The following is a 23,104-nucleotide window of genomic DNA, read 5'->3' on the forward strand; positions in this document are numbered from 1 at the left end:
TCAACAAGCCAGTGGGACAACTATAAACCCGTTATCCTGTCTTAGCTGCTTATTTGTACAGGCCCGATATGTACGTGATCAAAAGCAAGTTTGTAATAAGGAACATTTTCTGCACAATAGAGAGGCAAGCCTAAAACCCACAATCTAATATACCCATAATATCAACTGACCAATGAAGAGCTTAATAAATGACATATGCTACAGGGTATGACACACACTATGCTGTAATTCTGCTTGACTGCCAGTGCAAGTTTACTTGTATACCAGCCCATCTGCTAAATAATGATTTAGACAACACAAAAGGGTTCATTGAAAAAACTAGCACAGCACATTTTAATACACAGCAATGTGCTTTATAAATGTGCTTAAGGCTGTGGGAGTCATACACCGAAGAAACAATATTAAATAAATGGGAGTTCTGTTAAAAAAATAAAAGCCTGTGAAAGTCACATGACCAGAGATACTCCAATCATAAAGCTCTCTCTGCTGCTGCAAAAAAAAAAGCAAAGATCAATCCTTGGGGCTCAGTCAGCTACACACCCCAGCCTAGATTTTATGAATGGGGCATAAAGTGGTACAGTATATAAAGGAGAGCAGATAGCAACATCCTTTCTCTGTTATAAGTGATTCCCTATGAGGCTAGTTTACGAGCATTGTGCATCCTCCATAATATTGCAGGACTTACCAAATATGAAAACCATTGGCTCAGATGGTAAAATGACCTATTTTGGCCTAAAACACAAACTAATACCTCATACTTTTGTGTGTTCTAGTACATTGACCGTCAAGTGATTTTTTTTTTTTTTTTAAAACATATTAGCCTGCCTGACTAAAAAATGGTAGAGACAATACAAAGGCACTGGTTTACAAGCATTGTGCTGCCACAAAGGAATTCACTATTTGCAATATTTTATAATGCTCCCTGCAATCAAAGGGTTACTTGGATATGGTCCGGGACCGTGTTAAGGTAACCTATAAAAAGGGAAAAAGGAAAACCCCAAAGTATTTGGGATTTATTATAGCGCTTGCTAGTACTAGTCAGGGATGGACAATTGCTTGTCAATAACCTGGGTAGAAATATTGGGCAAATTAAAGTGGTAAAATGAAAAAATAAATAAACTCAATATACCACCAAGCACCTCACCATACTACCCACCACGGGGTCCATGCAGAAATACCAGTGGTGACCCCGTGGTGGGTAGTATGGTGAGGTGCTTGGTGGCCCCTAAGGACCCTGAGGATCCAGATTATCCAGGAGAGGGACCCCAGATCATAGGGGACTACAAAGCCCAGCAGTCACCTTCCCGGCCTAGGAGGCCATAAGGCTCTAAAGGTCTTTCTACTGTACGGTATTTAAGTCCCATAACTTCTGGTGAGTGCATACCCCCCATTATTCCACAAGGCCAAAACAACAAGTACCAGCAGTTGGACTACTGGAGGACCCAGCAAAAAGCACGTGCACTTTCCCTAATTTGGCACTGAAGTTTTTATCCATACACCAAAGTCACCTATGAACTTTTTATTTGCTCTTTTTTGGCACTATTTTGCACTTTATGGCACACATGTGGTTTTTATTGTGACATCATTTTATTGTGACATATTTATTAATTTTCACATTGCGATCTTTATATTGTGATTAATACTGTGATTTATTATTATCCAGTCACATGTTACACGCACATACTTGTTTATATATTGAGTTTATTTATTTTTTCATTTTACCACTTTAATTTGCCCAATATTTCTACCCAGGTTATTGACAAGCAATTGTCCATCCCTGACTAGTACTAGCAAGCGCTATAATAAATCCCAAATACTTTGGGGTTTTCCTTTTTCATCTATTACTTATCCTATAGCAGCTGCTATCACCACCCCCTTCCCCACGTTAGTTCATACACTACTTACTAACCCCCCCCCCCCCCCCCATAGGACATCCATAGGCGCGAGGGATATACACCATTTGGAGTATATATTTTCACAAACTATAAAAAGTGAAAATGTTTTGTATTCTGTCAAACTTACTGTATGCAAAATAAGTATATTCCTTCCTCACTGGTAGATCATGCTGTCTGACTAATCTACAGTAACAGCCAGTAAAACACTAATTATACACAGGTGTAACTAAGACCTTTAGGCAGGTATTGTTTTGAGAGGGTCTAGCACAGTAAACTTTTATGTGTTTCAAACTTCCTTTTTTGCTACATGATCCTATCTCATGTTTCTCACCTTGTGTAAATATTTCTGGCAAAGCAAAAGCACATAAAGATGTCATCATTTGCCTATTAATTTTACTAGCTTGCCTATTTTTTTTTTTTTTTTTTATCACTTCCATCAGCTCATCCCCCACAGTTACAGCCTTTTGTTACCACTTGCCCCACCCTATTAGATTGTAAGCTCTTATGAGCAGGGCTCACTTAAAGGATAAGTCTAGGCAAAACCGAACTAGCGCTAAACCTGCTCTGTGCCACATTCTAAACCTATGCTATCTAACCCTGTAAAGCAAAAATCACTGTACTTACCTATTCTGCAGCCGATCTGGTCTGGTCCCATGCTAAGCTGTCATCGGCAGCTTCAGCATTGAGGAGGGTGCAGGAGAGGCACTCACCTACAGAAGCCCCATAGTAAGTCTATGGGTGACGTCACTTCCCATTCATTTCACAGCCATTGTCGGTCCTCTCCTGCACACAGCTTCCATCACTGGAGACGGACCATATCGGGTGCAGAAAAGGTACAGAGATTTTTGCTTTACAGGGTTAGATAGATTAGGTTTAGAATGTGGCACAGAGCAGGTTTAGCGTTAGTTAGGTTTTGCCTGGACATATCCCTTAACCGGCTTGTATTATTTTGTATTGTAACTGTATCTCTCTTTTTAAAGCACTCAGTAACCTGTTGGCACTATACAAATCATGAATAATAATAATAATCTTAAAGCTATGCATTGTGTGCAACTATGTAGCCACAAAATGATCTAAGTTATAGAGGCAACAGAGTATAGTAAGCCTATCGATAGTCATACCTAAAATCTACTTTTCCTCTGAATAGAAACAAAATAAGGGCCTACATCCCTAAACATCAGTTGGCAGAAATAATTACACTAATATATTTAATGTGGAGACACCAGTGCGCAAAGTGCAAACCACCCCATAGACCAGTGATGGCAAACCTTGGCACCCCAGATGCTTTAGAACTACATTTCCCATGATATTTTGTGATTTCAAAAATATATACTTTAATACTCTAACATAAGGGCTTATACCCACTTATAATTCACATTCACACTATATCAGCATTGTTTAAGGTTTTAATATTTGCGCAACACTAATTATATACATTTTTTTACATTTCCCATGATGCTCATGCACTCTGCAGTGTAGTTGAGCATCATTGGAAATATAGTTCCAAAACATCTGGGGTGCCAAGGTTCGCCATCACTGCCGTAGACCATGTTACCTACAAATGCTCCCACCTTACAGAGTACTGGAAAGTTTTAGCACTCCATCAAGATAAATACTTGAGGGCTTACATACCAAACCCCCAGGCAATATGGTATATCTCTGATTATCAATAAGTTATATAAACTCTGGAAATCACAAATCAATGATATTCTGCTTGCTTAGTTGTAGCATATATCCATTTGTTACAACAAACATTAAAAATTCATTAATTTTTATTCATTAAAATAGCATATACTTTTTAGTTAGTAAAACAACGTAATTGTTCTATAACAGGGCTCAAAATTTCAAGTCCTGAGCTACTAGCCAGGCCTTAAGGGTTACTCGCCACTACTTGCCCCACCTAACCCCTACCCTGCCCCGCCCCTAAATGTGCCCTCAAAAAATTATTTTATAAAATGACACTGTTAAATGTTTTTGCATGACTGCAGAAGTTGCACAAATAAATATTAATAACAACAGTGTGATTGTATGTGAGTTTTACCTGGATTTTTGGTGCATTTCTATTGAATTCTATTACACAGTGCATTTTCTGAAGCCGCATCAAAGATGCAGCATGCAGGACTTTAAAGCGCTTTCATGAAAACGCACTTTGTAATAGAAATTCAATAGAAATGCACCTAAAATCCAGGTAAAACGCACATACAATTACACTGGCCAAACCACAGTTCACCAGTTATTAGGGATAAGAGAGTGAATGGGGGGGGGGGGGTCTGGGTTGTAATAATATATGTTAATGAAGAGCAGAGTGAAGGGCTGTAGAGAAAGTGCTAAGGCTGTATTTTGGGACAGGACAGGGTCAGCTAAATGGCTGCTTGGAATGCTCAGAGCTGGGACCAGAGGCTGCAGGACATACAGTACAGATTTATGGAGGGGACAGCTGAAAGATAGAAGTAGATGAAGGGTTAATGTGAACAGAGGACTTACGATTGTGCAGGGAACATAAAGACAAGTGCGAGGAGAGGGACAAAGTGAAAGTAACCTGGCCGAGTAGAACAAACCATCAGGGGAGGGGAGCTTGGAAGGAGAGAAGTGATTAACGGCTGCAGGAGAGATAAGTGGCTGGAACGGAGGAGTCCAGAAATCATGCATTGTGCTGCTGCAATAACAGGAGGGAGAATGACATTCACTCCTGTCAGGCATGTGAAGGCATGAGCTCCTAGTGCAGCCCCCCCCCCCTCATCACAGATATGGACACTGCCCACCCCTGCACGTCCAGACAGTGTTCTGTCTCTTCCTCTCCTTGCTTGCATTCAATCATTTTTCACTCGCAAAATGCGAGGAGGCGAGTGAAAAATTTGAGGGCTGTTCTATAAAATGTATTAAAAATAGATAGGAGAATATTACATTTCAGATACATGACCATCATAGTTGCTCCTAGCTACCAAGCCATATCATTATCATGAGTTGTAAATTACTTACAATTTGTGGATATAACAATATATCACTTTCTTTATAGGTGACAAAACAGGAAGTAGCAATATGAATAGTGGTGTTCATTAGGTCCTTGCAAAGGTTGACCATAAGCACTAATGTGTTTGATGCTGCAAACTAAGAGAATTGTATCAGATGCTCCCTTACCTTGTGCTTGAGCTGCTGATGAGTGAGAGTACCCGAGGGCAAGAAGAGCGGTCTCTACCAACTGATTAAAAAGGACATCTCTACGAACCAGTACAAATTCAGCATGTTCTTCCCTGTTGTCCATCTGCTCCACCACACAGAAGACAGGAAGCATGAGACCTGTATGCAGATGGCAAGAAAAATAGCACATTAACACATGGATTCAGTTTGTACAACACTACAGCTAGTGAAACCAAGACGATTTCGAGCTGATCAATATACACATATAGGTCTCAGACACACTTTTTGATTGTACTGCCAACCAGCAGGTTTTATAGTGAAACTCCAGTCAAAACTTTTTTGCATGGATAGAGTGGAAAAGGGTTAGATTCCCATGACAGGTGTTTATTAAGTTCTGTGTCCCCCACTGAGTAGATTGTCCCTCACTTCTTTTTATTTCACCAGGGTATAAAATGAGTGTAAATCTCCAGAATGGGCACTGAGCAAAATAAAAACACTTTTTAAAAGACAAGATTACAGTTAGAATTCTTGCTTGTTGTTCTTTGTGTGCCAGTTGTGGGACATTTTTTACTCACAGCTAGTGTCATTGTAACCAGAAGTAAAGGGATTCTTCTATTGGAAACCCAGATAGCAATAAAAACTTGACTGGGGTTCTATCTCATTCCCATATTATCCAGAAATATTTTCACTAGAAATGTCTTTTCATTGTAAAAACAAAAACCCTGGGATCTTGCAGGCCATGCTTACCCCAAACTTCTGTATAAAAAAATCCATCATGTCCTAAACCAAGCAGCCCTTGAATAGGACCACTTTGCCTTTGCAGGGCATAAACCTTCCATTCTTTACATCAACCAATGTATCACTTACTATGCCAACTAAAACCTACACTGAAGATAAGTTCAAACCCACCACCAAGCTATAAAAATACACAAAGCATGTCTACCATTCAACTCAACTCAACTCATCTTTGGCCAATTTGACTTCAGTACAATCTGGTCTCAATCTTTTTATGCATAGCATAAGGACATTAAGAATATAACAAAATATGAAAATAATCAATATATTATAATATTTGGTATAAAATGTCCAAGACATACGACAAACAGAAAATAAAGTATTCATTAATATGACCATAAAATAGACATATCCCTATAAAATATTTGGTCGAGGAGACCAAAGGAAATGTATAAATAAGATAGTATCTTGTTTGGCTAAAATTGTAAAGAAATCATCATAGAAGACAAACTTCATATTACAAATCAAAGTCTCTTCAAACAAGCATTAATCACATGAGTAGGATTTTGAATGTTTGGTCACCATAAAAGGTAACCAAAAGAGAAAAATAAATAATAAGTACAATCTGATTGGCAACAGTGAGTTAAAGCTCTTTAAATACTGTCATTTTCATTGATTTGCCAGAGCTGATTTGCTTAAAGGAGTAGAAAATGTTTACTGAACAAACCGGTAAAATGTATGTATAGACACAACTTTGAAACTTTGTTTAGGTTTATATAGAGTATGGCAGAGGTAAAACATTTGTTTTCTGCTTTCTGTAACATGTTGGGGTGATTTTCCTTTACCTATCCTGCAGAAGTAAGTGGGTAGAAATCTTTACAAAGCAAGGCATATTCCCCGGTTAGACAGTTGGCACTGGATGCCCGCATTGGAAAATTTACACCCATCTCTATTTCTGATGACAATTCTAACGTTTTGGATTTTCCATCACTTTCTGTCTAGTTACCAATGATCAGAGGACAAATAGTAAGGGTAAATCTACCTAAGAAGAATGCATTTAGTAATAAAGCCTTAAGGGGTTCTAACCCTCCCCTACTGTATCCAAAGCCTGGAAAAAGAGCTTTGACTTTAAGCTTTAAATATTTTGAATCTATTCTGAATATCCAACGAGAATCCAAGGAACACCTAAAACAGGATTTTTGTTGCACTAAGCTACGTGAACATTTCCTTTGAAAAGTGAAAATTCTACATACTTAACCAGGTTAAAAAAAGACATATGTCCATCGACTTCAACCTATGGGAATCTTTTCGTAAATCGACTTCACTGAGTAGGGGGTTGATTATGAGAAAGAGTGCTATGATACATGATGAATGTTTTTCCATTACTCCTGATGTATGCAGAAGCAGACAGATGAAAGAGATATTTGAGGACCAAAAGGTAACAACCCATATCATGCCAGCCCTTTAGAAAGTTAAGAAAAGGCTAAGTACAGAATGCAGTGCAAGAGGTTTTCCAAGTCAATTCCATCTCAGGCAAACTCTTCAAAAACACACCAAATAGACAAAGTGATTGGAGGCAGATCTGCTCGAATTGGGACTTTCTCTTTGGCAGCCAATAGAAACAGAGAAGAAAAGCTAAGTAAAATTACACTTTATCCAAAGCCCTCTTTAAATTTGAATGTTATTTCTTCTATGAGACCACAGTGTATATCAAAAATGCTTCTCTCTCAACTGAGAGTGTTTTGATGGCAGATAAAGCCACTATTATACCTCCTTGTTCTTCCTTTCATCAGCTCTGTTCTCATAGACTGCGTGTCAAGGCTGTTTCTTTTTTATATGCTCTACTTTATTTCTCATACATCACATAGGAAAGAAAAAGAAGATTCTGCATGGCGATGTCTGGATCCTATTAATGCGTCTCCTCCATGTCTCAGCCTTCTGCTAATAAATCATCTTTTTATATGGACATTTTATTTTCATCTGCAGGAAAGTCATTAGCAGAAAAATAGATGTTAGAAACACTTGGCTGCCAGCAATCTTTTTTCTATGTGCTGCGACCCCCTTTTGGCAGAGAAAGGGTTAAGGAAGCTATCGTGTTTAATAAGGACTTAGAGCTGATTAAATATTATAATGTTTGCCTTGTTCCTTAACAATGAAAGCATCATTGTTGTAGCTTGATTTTGCTAGATTTTTTTTTTTTTTTTTATGTTGCCCATCTTAACTAGCCAAAAACTCATATGGAAATTTCACAGCGCGGAAAATAATAAAATACCATTGATTTTGTTTAGTCATTGCAAAAAGACAGTTTGGGCGGCTTTTGCAATACATGACTATGTATCTTTTGTTTTACTGCTGCCTGTGCTAGTCTTGCATGAGCAGTTTTTTTGCTTTGAAATAGATGAGTCAACAAAGGTTTAGCGCACCTCTTACTGAACATCTAGAGGAAAAATGTTAATGCATCTACACAGTGCGACTGATCAGAAAGTAAAATTTTCATGGTCTGTGTATTGCCTCGTTCCTAAAGAGTTAAAATGATTATTTATGGTGATCCTTTATTCAGTTTTTAAATTTAATCAAAAGTCAAGCCTAAAGCTGGACACGCATGCTACAACATGATTGTACAAACTCCTCCAGATTTATCATCACCTTTATAGAACAAGGCGCATTGAATGGTCATTTAAGTAGGCTCTCACATTCCATAGTTAATTAATCAAAAAAAACAAAAAACAGTACAATTAGATTGTATTGAGTGTAACTAGCTTAAAAGCAGTTACTAGGACTACAACACAGGTGTCAAACACAAGGCCCGCGGGCCGAATGCGGCCCTCCAGGCCATTTAATGTGGCCCTCGCACCTTTAATGCAGCTGTGGCAGCCCCCTTTTCTCTGCCCCCACCTTTTCTCTGTAGTCGGCAGCAGAGAGGACAGAACTCCTTTGCCAGATCCTGCACTACTCTGTGCAGCTGCAGAAAGGCTTGTCTTTGCCCCCCCCCTCCTCAGCAGTCCGCATTAGAGAGGAGGGCAGAACTCCTCCTATAGATCCTGCACCTCTCTGTGCAGCCGCAACACCACCTTGTCTCTGCCTCCCCTGGTCTCAGCATTCAGCAGACTCTGGAAGCTGACTCCAGCCCTCCTCTGGTTCTCCTCCAGACCCTGCGCTTCTTCCCAGATCAACCCTCTGGTAAGGGGGTGCATTGTGATGTAAGGAAAGGGTGGGTGACTCTTGACTTCTCATGTAAGAGTCTAAGGGGGCGTGGGGTGCTCTTGACATCTAATCTTACAGATATAACCGGCCCTTTGAGGGAAACCATAATGCTGATGCGGCCCGCGATGGAAGTGGAGTTTGACACCACTGGACTACAAGATGCTTGCTATTACCTATTATTATACATAAAGCCTTACACAAAGAGTAAAACAATTTATTGGTTGAGGGGCAATCATTATTTTGTAATCTTTACTATTATTATGCTCTTGTGACCGGGGCCTGAAGCTTCACTACTGATACTTCCCTGTCCGATAAGATTGCCTTTATTGAGCATCGCAGCACTCTCATTGGACAATCATTATTGATGAAACTTAGCACTGATGCCAGCAACAAAGTAAAACTAGTTCAGACAGGCATAAAGAGAAGGATTTCCTGGCTAATAATGGTAATAGCATGGGCCCTGTGGTATCTATGCTTGGGCAAGACTTTTACTTTTAAGACTTCAAAATAGAACACAGGTTCACTTTCAAATGTTTTGCATTCTCTGGTAGTGGTCACAGAGAGTTATCTCCAACTTTACATCAGTAATAACCCAGGCAGATATCATATCCCCTCTAACTAGGCCACCTATAAAAGCAAGGTAGTCAGTGTAAATTATTTTTTAGTGAGCAAATATTACAGCCGTTTTACAACCAGGGTGCCTGGGCACCCTGGGGTGCCTTCAGGGTTCTTTAAGAGTGCCTTGGCAAAATACCTAAAAATTGCCCAAAATTGTATACAAGCCAGCGGGTGGATCATCAAGCCTGCCTATTAGTTACACAAAGCCATGGGCTTTCATTGTGCACCCTTTCAACCCGTAATGTTGGGTGTTCTACATGGGTGGATGTTGCTGCGTTATGTAGAATGGAGTGCCTCGAAATTGTGCAGAATTTTAAAGGGTGCCTTGAATGAAAAAAGGCTGAAAAACACTGATATATTATGATTTACTGCAATTTTACCTTAAAGTAATTCTTGAAGTGGTGCACACTTTTTTTTTAATGGAATAGTGGCCACAATTCAGTAAAGGTTATCGCCTGTGTAATGACGGTCACGTGACCACTTAGCACATGCGATAATAAAAATATCAATTCACTATTGCTCGTATGTGGTATTTAGTGCAAACACCCAAAACTCTTGTTAAGTACCGCATAAAAAGGCACTAAGGTCAATTCACAAAAGGAAATAAATAAATATATGCATGGGGTAATTAAGTACTGGTCCAAGCTTGCGATAACTATGCTATAACTATGGTAATGGGCAGACTCCCAGTGATTGGTTTAAAAAATAGGTGGGAAAGTGTAAGCTGAAGTAGGTGTCAGCTAGATTTTAGTCAGGAGTTGTTTCTAGAGGCTGGCAGACGACATAACAAAGAGGATGGAGCTCTTTGAATCCAGTCTTCTGGAATTAAAAGCAATGCAGAAGAGGAGGAGAAGATCTCAAGTGGTCCTTTTAAAGGAAAGAAGCTTTAAGGAGTTCACACTGCTGGAATTATTCAGGGATGCTGATACCCTGCAGAAGTTCAGGTTATCCAAGCAGTTCAGGTTATCTTAGCCACTTATCATGGAGCTTTATACCCAACTCATAGTGTACTTGAGCCCTCAACACAGAGAAGCCATGCAAAACCAGCCATGACTGAATTGCCTTACACTTTTTTTTGGAAAAGCATCAAATCAAATGCTTGTGATAACTTACTGGGTGGTGTCATGCAGTATTTAAGCCATACTTCAGGAAGATAACGCATACAAGATTTTTGAGAGAGTTTCTTTGTGAAATACACTGTTTTTTTTTTTTTCTAAACGTTGTGCTTTGACATTTTTATCAATCTACTTATTCCTTTATCAAAATTACAATAATATAACACCCAGCACATCTTGCTGGCCCATATAGGCTTGGTTCACACTACTGCGACCTGAAAGTTGCGCAAATTACGGTGCGACTTTGCCAGTTGACTTCCTGGCTATTTGCTGACAACTTGATGCAATTTGAGTACTACTTTGATGCAACTTCGAAGCGAGGAAGGGGCTATATTGAAGGGAATTCCTGGGTAATCTTTCTATAATGTCGGATCCAAATCTCTTCAATATAAATAAGGATCTGACTTGAAGGCGACTTCCGTTAAAGTTTATGGCCACAAGTTGGTTAGAAGTCGCCTTGAGGGTAGTACAGGAACCTTTTCTAAAGTTGGAGCGACTTCAGTGGTGCTAGTTAAGAAGACAGTTCTCATTGACTAACATGGGATGTTACATGTCATGCGACTTAGAGTCTTACAAGTCGGATCCCAAGTCGCGGTAGTGTGAACCGAGCCTTAGTGTTTGCTCATACCAGTCTGCACTTTAAACAGTGATTGGCGACTGTGCTATGCATTGTTCTACACATCACACTGTTTATTTTACCTTTTTTTTTACATTATTGGATTGTCACAAAATCACTGGTCATTCAAGCCTTTGCACTGCAACACATTGTGAGGAGCTGTGATGCAGTGCCATGTGCTATGCTTCACATAAATACAGTTTTATGCATTTTTGTGCAGCACACCACACCTTAACACAGCATTATGGTGTGAATAGGGAACGTAGAAGACAATTGTTTTCTATGTGCCTTTGACTTGAGCCTGTGTTGATCTGTGATCTAGTAATTTCTGAGAGCGATCGTCAATGCCAGCCCACATGTTCCTCTATAACCCGGGGACTGATCCTGTAATTAAAGATGGCAGATTTTCCCATTTAGTACTAATTTGGAGTAAGTATGCTGCCATGGTCTATCTCAAAATCTAAAAAATAAAAGCATGGAAGCTTATACATTAAAGTTTGCTGTCATTCTTTTAATGGATATATGGAACCCGAAACGGAATAAGTAAAAGTTTTAGTGTGAACTACAATTCATTATATAGGACCTTAAAGTGGAGTTCCACCCTAATTTTATACTAACCTCCATCTTCTCGCTCCGGGTCACCTGAAAAACAAATGGCTAATCGCATTTTTTTTTTTTTTACTTACCTCGTAGCGAAGAAAATATACTTACCTTACTTCCTTCTTCCTCCTTCCTCGGCTGCGGCCCGTCGTCACTTCCTGGCTCTGCAATGATTCCTGGGAGCTGAACGTCATCGCTCCCAGGAATCATTGCGCCTGCACCGGCCCCGACGTCAGTTCCGGTGCGCACGCGTCATCCCCTTCTAAACAGCTTCTGGGCATGCCCAGAAGCTGTGGAGGGATGACGCGCACGCCCGGAAGTGACGGCGGGGGCCGGCGCAGGGCATCGTGGGACCGAAGAAGGCGGAAGAGGACGCCGAAGAGCTTCAAGCTGCCCACATCTGAGATAGCAGCGTTGGACAAGACTTTTTCAAGGTAAGTATTTGTCCTAACAGGTAAGTGCAACCCGGGACAGATCAGAGGCTAGCCATTGTGGAATGTACTAGCCCTGACTGTCCCGGGGGTATTTTAAAAAAAATAAAAAATTCCAGGGTGGAACAACGCTTTAACCTCTTGCTGTCCACAGAATGTATATAAACGGCCTGGAACTAATGTAATTAAAATGACCGCAGTGCCCTTGATACAGTTTTTTTTTAGCCGGCTTCCAGCCATCCAGTAAAAGCGATTGGGGGGTTGTAGAGTCACCCAATCACTTTTAGGGTACTGTGACTGTGCCGTCCAACCCCCCTTCTGGTCATTCCTGCTCCTATGGGGAGACAGGAACATGGTAAATGGTGTCAGGATGGGGAGCGGAAGTGACCTATAAATCTTGGAGGCACTCAGCTCTGGGAGGTTTTAGGATTAAGAGCTGTCAGAATCCGAGCTGAAATACTGGGTAAACAGCTAATCACACACACAGTCCTGTAAAAGAAAATATAGGAACCCAATCGGTTCTAAACCTGTGCAAATCAATAACCAAAAAACAAATAAACTACAATAAAGAGCTGTGTGTTGTCAAGTGTAAAAAAACACCTATACCGCGAAAAGAAACAAAGGAACCGTGCACTTACATCATATAATACATATCACCATATTGAATAAACAATAGTGAATAGACAAATAAATGAATACATCTTCATTTAAATTATAGAAAACACATAAAAATTGTGAAGTCCATATATATTCCCACACGTAAATAGCGTCCTTAGTGAGTATAGGAAAAGTAACCCCTGGGGACTTGAGACATAGACTGACGAAACGGTGTTAGGTGGTATTTGAGATACGTCAATTCTGGTTAGCTGGAACACAGGTGGACCTCAATCCAGTGATTCCTATACAATACATGCTGATCCCTGTCTTATTTGATGTAAGTGCAATACAACCATCTTTTTTGTATTATTGTATTAATGTATTTATTTATTTGTCTATTCACCATTGTTTATTCACTATGGTAATATGTATTTTAGGATGTAAGAGCGCGGTTCCTTTGTTTCTTTTCACACACAGTCTTGTGCTTGATTAGTGGGAGTGGAGAGAAGGGAAGACATTAGGGGTCTAACAGACCCTGATGTCTCCATAAAGAGAACCGGTCACCTGCCAATGCTATCACATAGGGAAGTTATTTTAACCTTATGTGATAGCAATAAAATTAAAAATGATAAAAAATAAAAATAATTAAAAACATTTTTAAAGCAACCCTATCACCCTATACACAGATCTGAATGAAAACACAGATCTGTCACATTACCCATTATCTTGTGGCAGACATTAATGCCAAAAGACCTCTGTGCAAGAACGTATTTGGCTTCCATTCAACTGCCGCCCAAATACAATGTATTCATTGTGGATAGATAGATAGATAGATAGATAGATAGATAGATAGATAGATAGATAGATAGATAGATAGATAGATAGATAGATAGATAGATAGATAGATAGATAGGTAGATAGATAGATAGATAGACCCTGAGCTCTCTCGGGGTCCATAATATGCAACTGGAGCAAGACAGCGAACACCCTCTTCCAAATGGTGTCAATAATAAAAATGGAAAATAGAGAAGCTAGTGCTTTTTATTTGGGTAGACATTTGCCCCGTATAACAAAGCATCATATACAATGTATTGGCCTCTACCGATGACATGGCCAGGCATTTCCATAACATCACTCGAAATTTCCAGTACCAAATCACTCATTCTCATCTTGCTTAACCCCTTAGGCCCTTAGGAAATGTTTCCGCTGGTCTTGTTAAACTGAATATCTGTGTACTACAATCTTTTTCTCACCTGGAGTAAGGATTATAATGAATCCTACGCTGCAGCTGTAAAACACAAAAAAGTTTTGCTGCCAGCTCAGGTCCACATGGAAATAAACGCTGATCAAAGCGATGTTGGAAAAGGTGTGAAGGCAGGACTGGTGGTAGGCAAAACAGATGAGTCCAGCTGCGGTGATCCCTAAGCAGACCTGTTCAGTTTGAAGAAACTCTCAGATTTTAAAAGTGGAAAAATATCTAACAGAAGGATATAAAGGGGTGGGCTGGCTTCCAACTCATAAAATTTAATTCTTTATCTCAATAACACGCCTTTGAAGTTTCAATTTAAGTGGTGGCTGAATCCAGCAGCTACAAATTGGTAACAAAGCCTTATAGGAAATGATGGGATCTAAATAAATAGATCTGAAGGTATATATTTTAAAGTATATCTACAGCTAAAACTTTTTTCTTACTCTTGGATATGGTGTGGAGTAGAAAGCAAAGGTACTAACCCTTACCAAAGCAAAAAAAAAATGACTTTAGATACACTTTAAAGTGTAAATTTGTTTGCTTTTGGTATGTTAAATAACCCATTAAAAAAGTTTGCTATACATGTTTAATAAGTGAACCTGCTTTTGATAGGTAACCGCTCCCACTTCCAGATAATATGAGCATTTGCAGCCCCTCCTTGTTCCCACCGCTGCCTTCTGGGACACACAAGGTAGGACCATTCAGAAAGCCCAGCGTGACTTGCGCATGCGCTGTAGGAAACTGGCTGTAAAGCCTGAAGGCTTCACTGCCGGCTTCCCTTACATACAATACCGGCACCTACACCCGAAGCCGACTGACGAATCAGCTCGGGCATCGCCATTGCGGGATCCCTGGACAGGTAAGTGTCCTTATATTAAAGGTCAACAGCTACAGTACTGTATTTGTAGCTGCTGACTTTTACATTTTTTTTTTCCAGACTGGAGCTCCTCTTTAATGTTAGAAGCTCAGAACTGTCCTTTGCACACTCCCAGTGTTATCTCAAATAGTTTATTCAGCCCTCATTCTCATTATGAACTACAGAATAATTAGACTTTATACTGTAGATATATTAGAGTGAGAGGGGCTTTATAGGTTAGCAAAAAAAACACTGGGCAGTGCTGACACCACTCAGTCTACAGAAAACGGTTTGTTGTCAGCCCACAGCAGGACTTAGGAGCTGAGTGCATTTCTGGCAGATCAACAAGTATTCTTCTGTACTTGCAGAGTTAAAGTGATAAAACATTCCTCTCCTTTCCTTATATTTCACTATTTTTTATTTTATTATAAATAACAGATGGAAAACACAAAGGAAGGGAGGAGAAGATTAAAGGGACATCCCACCCACAAATTATATATGATTATTGTAAGTAGAGTGAGGCCCTAGCTTCTTACATATCTTGACTAATTCAACAGTAAGATCTCTCTAAGGATAAGCTAAGGTTGGGGCTGAACTGAGTTTGACTCTAACCTAAGAGAAATATAATAGCAGGCTGCTGACCCAATCAGCTTTGGCAGTGGAATTCCCCATCCTGCAGCCACATGCAAAAAGGCGAGGGGATGCTCGTGACATCATTGACCTAATATGGCTATAATGGGTCCTGCAACAGTGCAGATCCAGGAAATGATATCTAGAGAACTCACCAATAGAGTCCTGGAGAGGTATTAAAAATATGTCAAGTGGTTTAACTCTCAAGCATCTACCAAATGAAAAGACAAAGCAGTTTTAGGTGGACCCAATAAAGAGAAGTAATTAATATAACAATAACTCCTCTTGAACATCTCATGGACATTTCTGTTTGAATCTATGGACCAAATGTATAAATAGTTATTATGACTAAGTATCCAACAAGGAGATTATACTTTAGCTAGAAGATACATTCCTTCCTTTTTTTAAATATACTGCGTTTTCTGGAACATAAAAAGCAAAGATTATTCTGGTATAAGAGTCCAATGGTCCTCAAGCAATGCACTGTAATTAACACATAGCTGTCAGCTATGAAGGTGCTTGCAGCAACCTCTTAGAAAAATTGTCATAATAAATTTCCAAATTTACTATTACTTAAATTTACTAAAACAAATATATAATTTTGTACCTCCAATTGTTTCTGGGTTAGACTCACTACAAAGTAAGTAACTTAGGTACAGGGTGACGATGTGGCTCTACCCCGCTGACGAAGTCCCATAGGACATAACGCGTACAGGTGGAGTAGCCACAGCTTCGGACGTCACCTGCTGCTATCCTAACCAGCCAACACGGGATCGGCATCGTGTACATGCTCTCGATCAAGAGAATTGTTTGTAAGTGTTTTACCTTGAAATAAAGCCTGCGATTAAAGATTAGATTAGATTAAGAGGAGAGTACTTAGATTCTTTTATTTATTCTTGTGACTTGGATTGATATAAGTACCGAGAACTCTTGTTACCCTATTGCATGCCACGCAGTGTTTGCTTAGGGGTCATTTACATGAGATGAGCAAGCATTTTGCCTATTGGTGGTGGGAGCTGTCACCTCAGGTGGAAGTGGATTTCAATATATTCAAGTGGAGGTTTCTAGTTCTTTATGGACTGTGTTTCAACTTGTTAATGGGTTGTGGATTGCTTTTATTAACTTATGTCTAAACCCTTTTTAAATGCTTGTATATAACATGAACTTTTTATTGCGCTGCAGTGTCTTTGGTTTATATTCACTACAAAGTAAAGCACTAAAAAAGGCCAGATAGCTAGCAACTTCTGAAGAAAGTTAGCAAAGGAAGTATGGCTTTTTCTGTCATGTCAGGACGACTTTAATCTAAACCACTTAACTCTATGTGCAATTATTTGTTATAGTAGCTGAAGAGCTAACAGTTCAGAGATCTTTAACTTAATGGAAGCCTACTTTTTGTGTTAGAAGATAAACATATGTATAAACAAATTTTGTAAAACAACTAAAAGATACTAAAGTTGTCTTGTTCAGTAAACTATTGCATCCAAAATGATCTTTCATTAGTCTGGATAATCCCCCAAAATTAAAATTCAGCTGTTATGGGTTATTGCATATGATGTTCAGTGTACTGGATGTCAGAGAAAACAATCTAAATGACTACAAGTTTGTTTCCCAGCTCAAGAACTATGCAGTCTAGACCAGTGCTGTATAAATTGATTGCATGACTTTAACATATACCGCAGGCATACCATTTAATTTTTTTTTTTTTTTTTTTTTTATACCACCAATCAGAACTTTTGTTAGGTTTTTCCTAAAATGAATTTCAAATTTGTGATTAATTTCTTGTCTTCAGTTTTTACAAATCAGCCATATACTGTATTACCGCTGTTATAAATACAGTACGTGTACCCTGCATGTTTGGCAGCTTTTAAAATGCACTGTAGCTTTAGTAGGGATGTGCTATTATGCTTTAACTAAAACCGTTAATTAATGTGTACATCATAACTTCAAGCTGATCTCTTGGCAGGTAATAAAAAGCACAAATAAATGCAGGTATATATACGGTAAAAATGTGATGTCTTTTTTTAAAAAAGGGTTGATTAACTAAAACTAGAGAGTGTAAAATCTGGTGCAGCTCTGCATCGTAGCCAATCAGCTTCCAGGTTTTATTGTCAAAACTTAATTGAACAAGCTGAAGTTAGAAACTGATTGGCTACACCAGATTTTGCACTCTTCAGTTTTAGTGATTCAACCCCCTAGAGTACTTGCATAGTAGCACTCAAATTGGGAGGGTCAATACTAGGAGCCCATCAGGTGTGTTGAAGTACACATGTACTAACGGTGGTCATACTATACGATCAGAATTTTGCATTTCGAAGTGATCATACTATAATCTGATCGTTAGTACACAGCTTCCATCTGAAGTTTTCCTAAGGGACAAATACGAAAATCTTTCTTGTATGATAGCAGATCGTATGATTTTCACTTAATCAGTACAGTTTTCATCCGAAAATACAATACAAATACATTTGAGAAAAACAAATTTAGCTTCTCCAAGTAGGTAGGCAGGGCTGCAATCCAGGTAAACAGCTCCTATGATGGGGTGCATGCCCTGTCACTGCTACAGAAACATGAAGATAAAAATGAAGGATGGCTGTACTCCCATAGGCATTGTTTTGGAATTAATTCAGGAGATAAACAAATAATGGTTTTGACAAAGCACGCTAGACCTGTGAAACGCGTCACCTTGCTTCCCCACTGCCTGTACACCATGGTGTGTTTTCTTCTTTTATTTGTCTCCTGAATTTATTCAGGAGACAAACAAATAATGGTTTTGACAAAGCACGCTAGTCCTGTGAAACGCGTCAACTTGCTTTATCTACAATACAAATACATTACATCATTTCCGAATTGTTATTCTGTCGTAAAATAATTTTCGTACTTTAGTAACCTATTCATTTTCGATATGGAAACTAGCATGCAAAAAAAAAAAAAAAACGGACGATCATCTGTCTAATGATCTCATCATGTGTACTAGGCATAACAGTAGAAAAAAGCTAGAGTTAGCAGAACGATAACCCCATATCTCTGATGCTGCACCCTCATTGCTTAATCAGCAAGCAGAGGGTGCGTTTTTACTAGTGTTCTCCACCAAGCTTTGTTGCTGCTCCAGTGTGCATAGTGGCTATGCTTAAATAATGTATTTAGCTGCTTGCTTGGAGTTCAGTTTTTAATTATGTACTGATGATGCGCAGTACCTATGCCTCAACATTTAAAAATTGAGGCCCCTCCAAAATGCACCCCAAACTGACCATTTTAAATAAGTTGATAAAAATTTCTATCTGTATCGTCAGGAATGATGGGTACTGTAATATATTCCTACCAATCAAAATTTAGTTTTCAGAAGTCTGAGTACAATTATCTGCTGTAATCTGCTACCTGCTTACTATTTGTAAAAGGAAATTAATAATTTTTGTGTTATATTATTAAACAAAATCCTATGACTCAAATTTTTTAGTCTCATGCATGTGATTGAATCATATGATTCTATGATTGTGTTATTGAATACTGATAATATATTATTTTTACTTTAGTTCATATTGATAATATAGTTTATATCATTGTCGACATAAATCATCTATTACAAGCAGACATCCATTTTATATGCACTGTCTAGATTAATAACAGAAGGCATTTCACAATCTTTGTAGTTTCCCTATATGATAAATGACACAGATGGAAAGATTCTGTAATATGAATATTGGGTAAACAAGATCACCAATAGCATCTGTCATCTAAGTGCTGCAAGCAGAAATACAGAAGTTATCATGTAACAAGGGATAAACATGGCCATCTCGACAGGTCCTTGAAAGAACAATGGTTTGGGCACATGCCAGCTACATTCCATGGGCATGTTAACAGGCAAGAGATCCTGAACAATGCCTATTCTGTTATGTACTGGGTGGTCCTCTTCTTTTCATTTACAGATGTTTGCTATTAACATGTACCCAGCAAATGAAACTACATTGGTATATCCAGTATGCTGTCACTAAATAGTTGTGCCAGTCATAAAAGAATATCTCCATGGGATAAGTAAAGTTCCTAGGCCACAGTTGCCATTAAATGTCTGTGTGGTGGTTGGACTCATAAGCAGGCCAACCTTTTTATGGCTGGGATTGTAAGTAGTGATGGCTATCAAAAACCAGACTAGCATTTTTTTGTAGACTCGGAACTTATAGGACTATCCATTAAAAATGTATATATACAAAATCCTATTGTAGGCACAATGATACTTACTATTCTGTGTTGTCAGACGTCTATAGCAATTTACAGCGTTTTTTTTCATATATGATGTAGGAAAGCAAACTTTTTTGGGAAGGCAACACAAACAGCAAATAAAATATTAAAAAGTGCAGTAACTCATAGCGACCCATCAGAAATATTCTCCTAACTGATGTTACTATGGTAACTAAAATCTCTTATGGACCTTGTACACCATAACTGTCCCAAGCTGCCAGTCACAAGACACATTTAAAATGTTATTTATTCATTTTTTCCCTTTTTTTTAATCTGGAGATCCAGAGTAACACATTTACAGCACAACGCGTATTCTCTGCACTATGGAGAAGCAGCATTGTTACCTGTGGGATTAGAGTACATAACACCCCACTTCTCTTCTTAATAACATCAGAAAACATTCCTGATAATATTGTTTAAGGCCCCTCTCACACTTGTGCGACTTGTCCTGCGATGTGGGACTGCAAAATCGAATGACAAGTTGTTCTCCATGATTTCCAATGAGTACCATTAATATCTGTGCGACTTCAAGTTGCAACAACTTCAGCATAGTCCCTGCACTACTTTGGGACGATTTTAATGCATTTTGAGGTCCATAGGCATAGGCATTGCTTTAAGTACAGTCAAAATCGCGGTAAAATCACGTGGAAAAAAATTAGACAAAATTGCGGTAAAATTGCATGACTTTTAGGTCGCATAAGTGTGAAAAGGGGTCCCCATCTCCAGCAAAAGCTTAAATTTGGGATTGGTGCACAAAACACAGAAAGGTGCTGGATTTCTAGCAAGATCAAGAGATATTTTGCACTTTGCAAACATATGTAATAAAAAGCTTTCAAAGGTATACTTAGCAGAGCAAAATGGAGTAAATAAGGGAAGCTCATTGTTAGGGGTATATATACACTTCAGTCTGCAGTTGGGCCATAACTATGACCTTTGAGCCCTAATTAGGAATCAATGATTATGCTGGGAAGGTGATATACCCATAATACACAGCAGGGCACAATATCATAAGAAATACATTTCTATTACACTAAAGCTGGCCACACAATAGTAGATTTTCCAATGAACACCTGTTTAAAAATTCTCAGTACATTGAATGATTTGATGAATATCGTACTTCAAAATGTCATTTGCTTTTAACATCTGATTTTCTAATTAATGGAATTTCCCAAGCGAAAACCTGCTCCTTCAAATTTTTTCGTCCCTACGTTCAAATAGGAAGGGCGATTTGACCTCAATAACAGTTAAAGTGGAGTTCCACCCTATTTTTATACTTACCTCCATCTTCTCGCTCCGGGTCACCTGAAAAAGAAATGGATAATCGCATATTTATTTTTTTTTTACTTACCTCGTAGCGAAGAAAATATACTTACCTTACTTCCTTCTTCCTCCTTCCTCGGCCGCGGCCCGTCGTCACTTCCTGGCTCTGCAATGATTCCTGGGAGCTGGACGTCATAGCTCCCAGGAATCATTGCGCCTGCACCGGCCCCGACGTCAGTTCCGGGTCGCGCGCGTCATCCCCTTCTAAACAGCTTCTGGGCATGCCCAGAAGCTGTGGAGGGGTGACGCGCGCGACCCGGAAGTGACGTCGGGGCCGGCGCAGAGCATCGTGGGACCACAGAAGGCGGAAGAAGACGCCGAAGAGGACGCGCTGGCTTCAAGCTGCCCACATCTGAGATGGCAGCGCTGGACAAGACGTTTGCAAGGTAAGTATTTCGTCTTGCAGGTAAGTGCAACCCGGGACAGATCAGAGGCTAGCCATTGTGGAATGCACTAGCCCTGACTGTCCCGGGGGTATTAAAAAAAAAAAAAAAAATCCAGGGTGGAACTCCGCTTTAAAGAATCAAACAAATGTTAATAAATGAAACATTTTTAAAGAAATTCTACTAGTGTATGGTTAGCTTAAAGTGTAGCTATACTCACCTTCTTTCCAGAGCTTAAAGCTGGATACACACTATACAATTTTCTTTAGATTTTTTCCTTTAGATTTACAAAAACCATATATATATGAGGACAAACCTAAACACTTTCAATTTGTATACAATCAGGCAGACCCTTGCACTACATAATTGAAGGTAAATCCAAAGGAAATCAAACAACAAAAGTTGTATAGTGTGTATCCAGCTTAAGTGTCTTAGAGCTTCCAAATGACTGCTGACATCTTTGGCTGGGCTTCTGGGTACTGAACTTCAGCCATTTTCATTAACCAGGCCGAGATGCCATTCATTCATCTTGGCATTGCTAACATTGTACACTGAACTGTACGTGCGCAGCTCAGTGTACAGGGCATACGGGCAGGTAAGGAACTTTAATGCAAAAGAAACATAATAGGTCTCTTCTGCATTCAAACCCTATATTTTTGTCATTTTCTTTCCCCTAAAGTTCCACTTAAGGAATCCAATGTTTCACAAGGCATTTTGAAGCATATTTAGGTTTATTGTTACCTTATACTAAAATCATTTTAAATCTCAACTCATCTCATCATCTTCATTACACAAAGTAGACAATGCAGACAGCTATTCCAAGGACAGATATTCTTCTTAACAATGTTGCCTTTTGACTGTACCAGTCAAGGCTGAATAGTACTTTCGGGATTTGAAAGCACCTGTCATATTTTACCACCAGTGATGCATTTGACCCAGAACTGCAATACAGCATACACTGAGTCCTATTTTCCGAAAAAATGAAACACATACACATGAATAAAGCTTCTTTCAGAAATCCAAACCTGGTCAGATTAGTATCCACGCTTTTGAAGCCTATTTTACATAATGGATAAGCTTCAGTGAAATACGTTACCAACAAATCTACAGCGGGTCAATTTTAACTCATTTGGCAGCAATTAGAAGAGTACATGTTTAATTGATTATCGTTAAAAGAAACACCAACAAATGAACATATTATAGGAGAACCTACCTCCATTATGAAACTATTGGAATCATATCTAAAGAATTTAAATTGTGCCAATAAAGTGAAGCCTGAAAACAAATAGATTATATTTCCTTTGATTAAACCATTTTACTTAGTTTTAGAGATAAGCTGAACTTGTAGACTGCCCAAGAAGACAAATCCAGCCACTTCATTTACACACTACTTCTTCACAAGTTCACACACATTGATAAACGCTCTCTTTATAGAAGAGCGAGCATACCAATCATAGGGATCCCAATGCCAGCATTTGTTGACC

General features: G+C 39.0%; 1 protein-coding gene across 4 annotated transcripts in view; it reads right to left on the bottom strand.

The window, feature by feature from the left end:
- SATB2 (SATB homeobox 2) overlaps window positions 1-23,104 on the bottom strand; it is a 289,250-nt gene that overhangs the window by 192,909 nt on the left and 73,237 nt on the right. For all 4 annotated transcript variants that reach the window (XM_082261098.1, XM_082261096.1, XM_082261097.1 and 1 more), the window contains exon 3: window positions 5,034-5,192. In XM_082261098.1, coding sequence (XP_082117224.1) covers window positions 5,034-5,192 — 159 coding nt within the window. The remainder of the gene's footprint in view (window positions 1-5,033; window positions 5,193-23,104) is intronic.

This window comes from Pelophylax lessonae (genome assembly GCF_965119305.1).
Source record: "Pelophylax lessonae genome assembly, chromosome: 6".
NCBI lineage: Eukaryota > Metazoa > Chordata > Amphibia > Anura > Ranidae > Pelophylax > Pelophylax lessonae.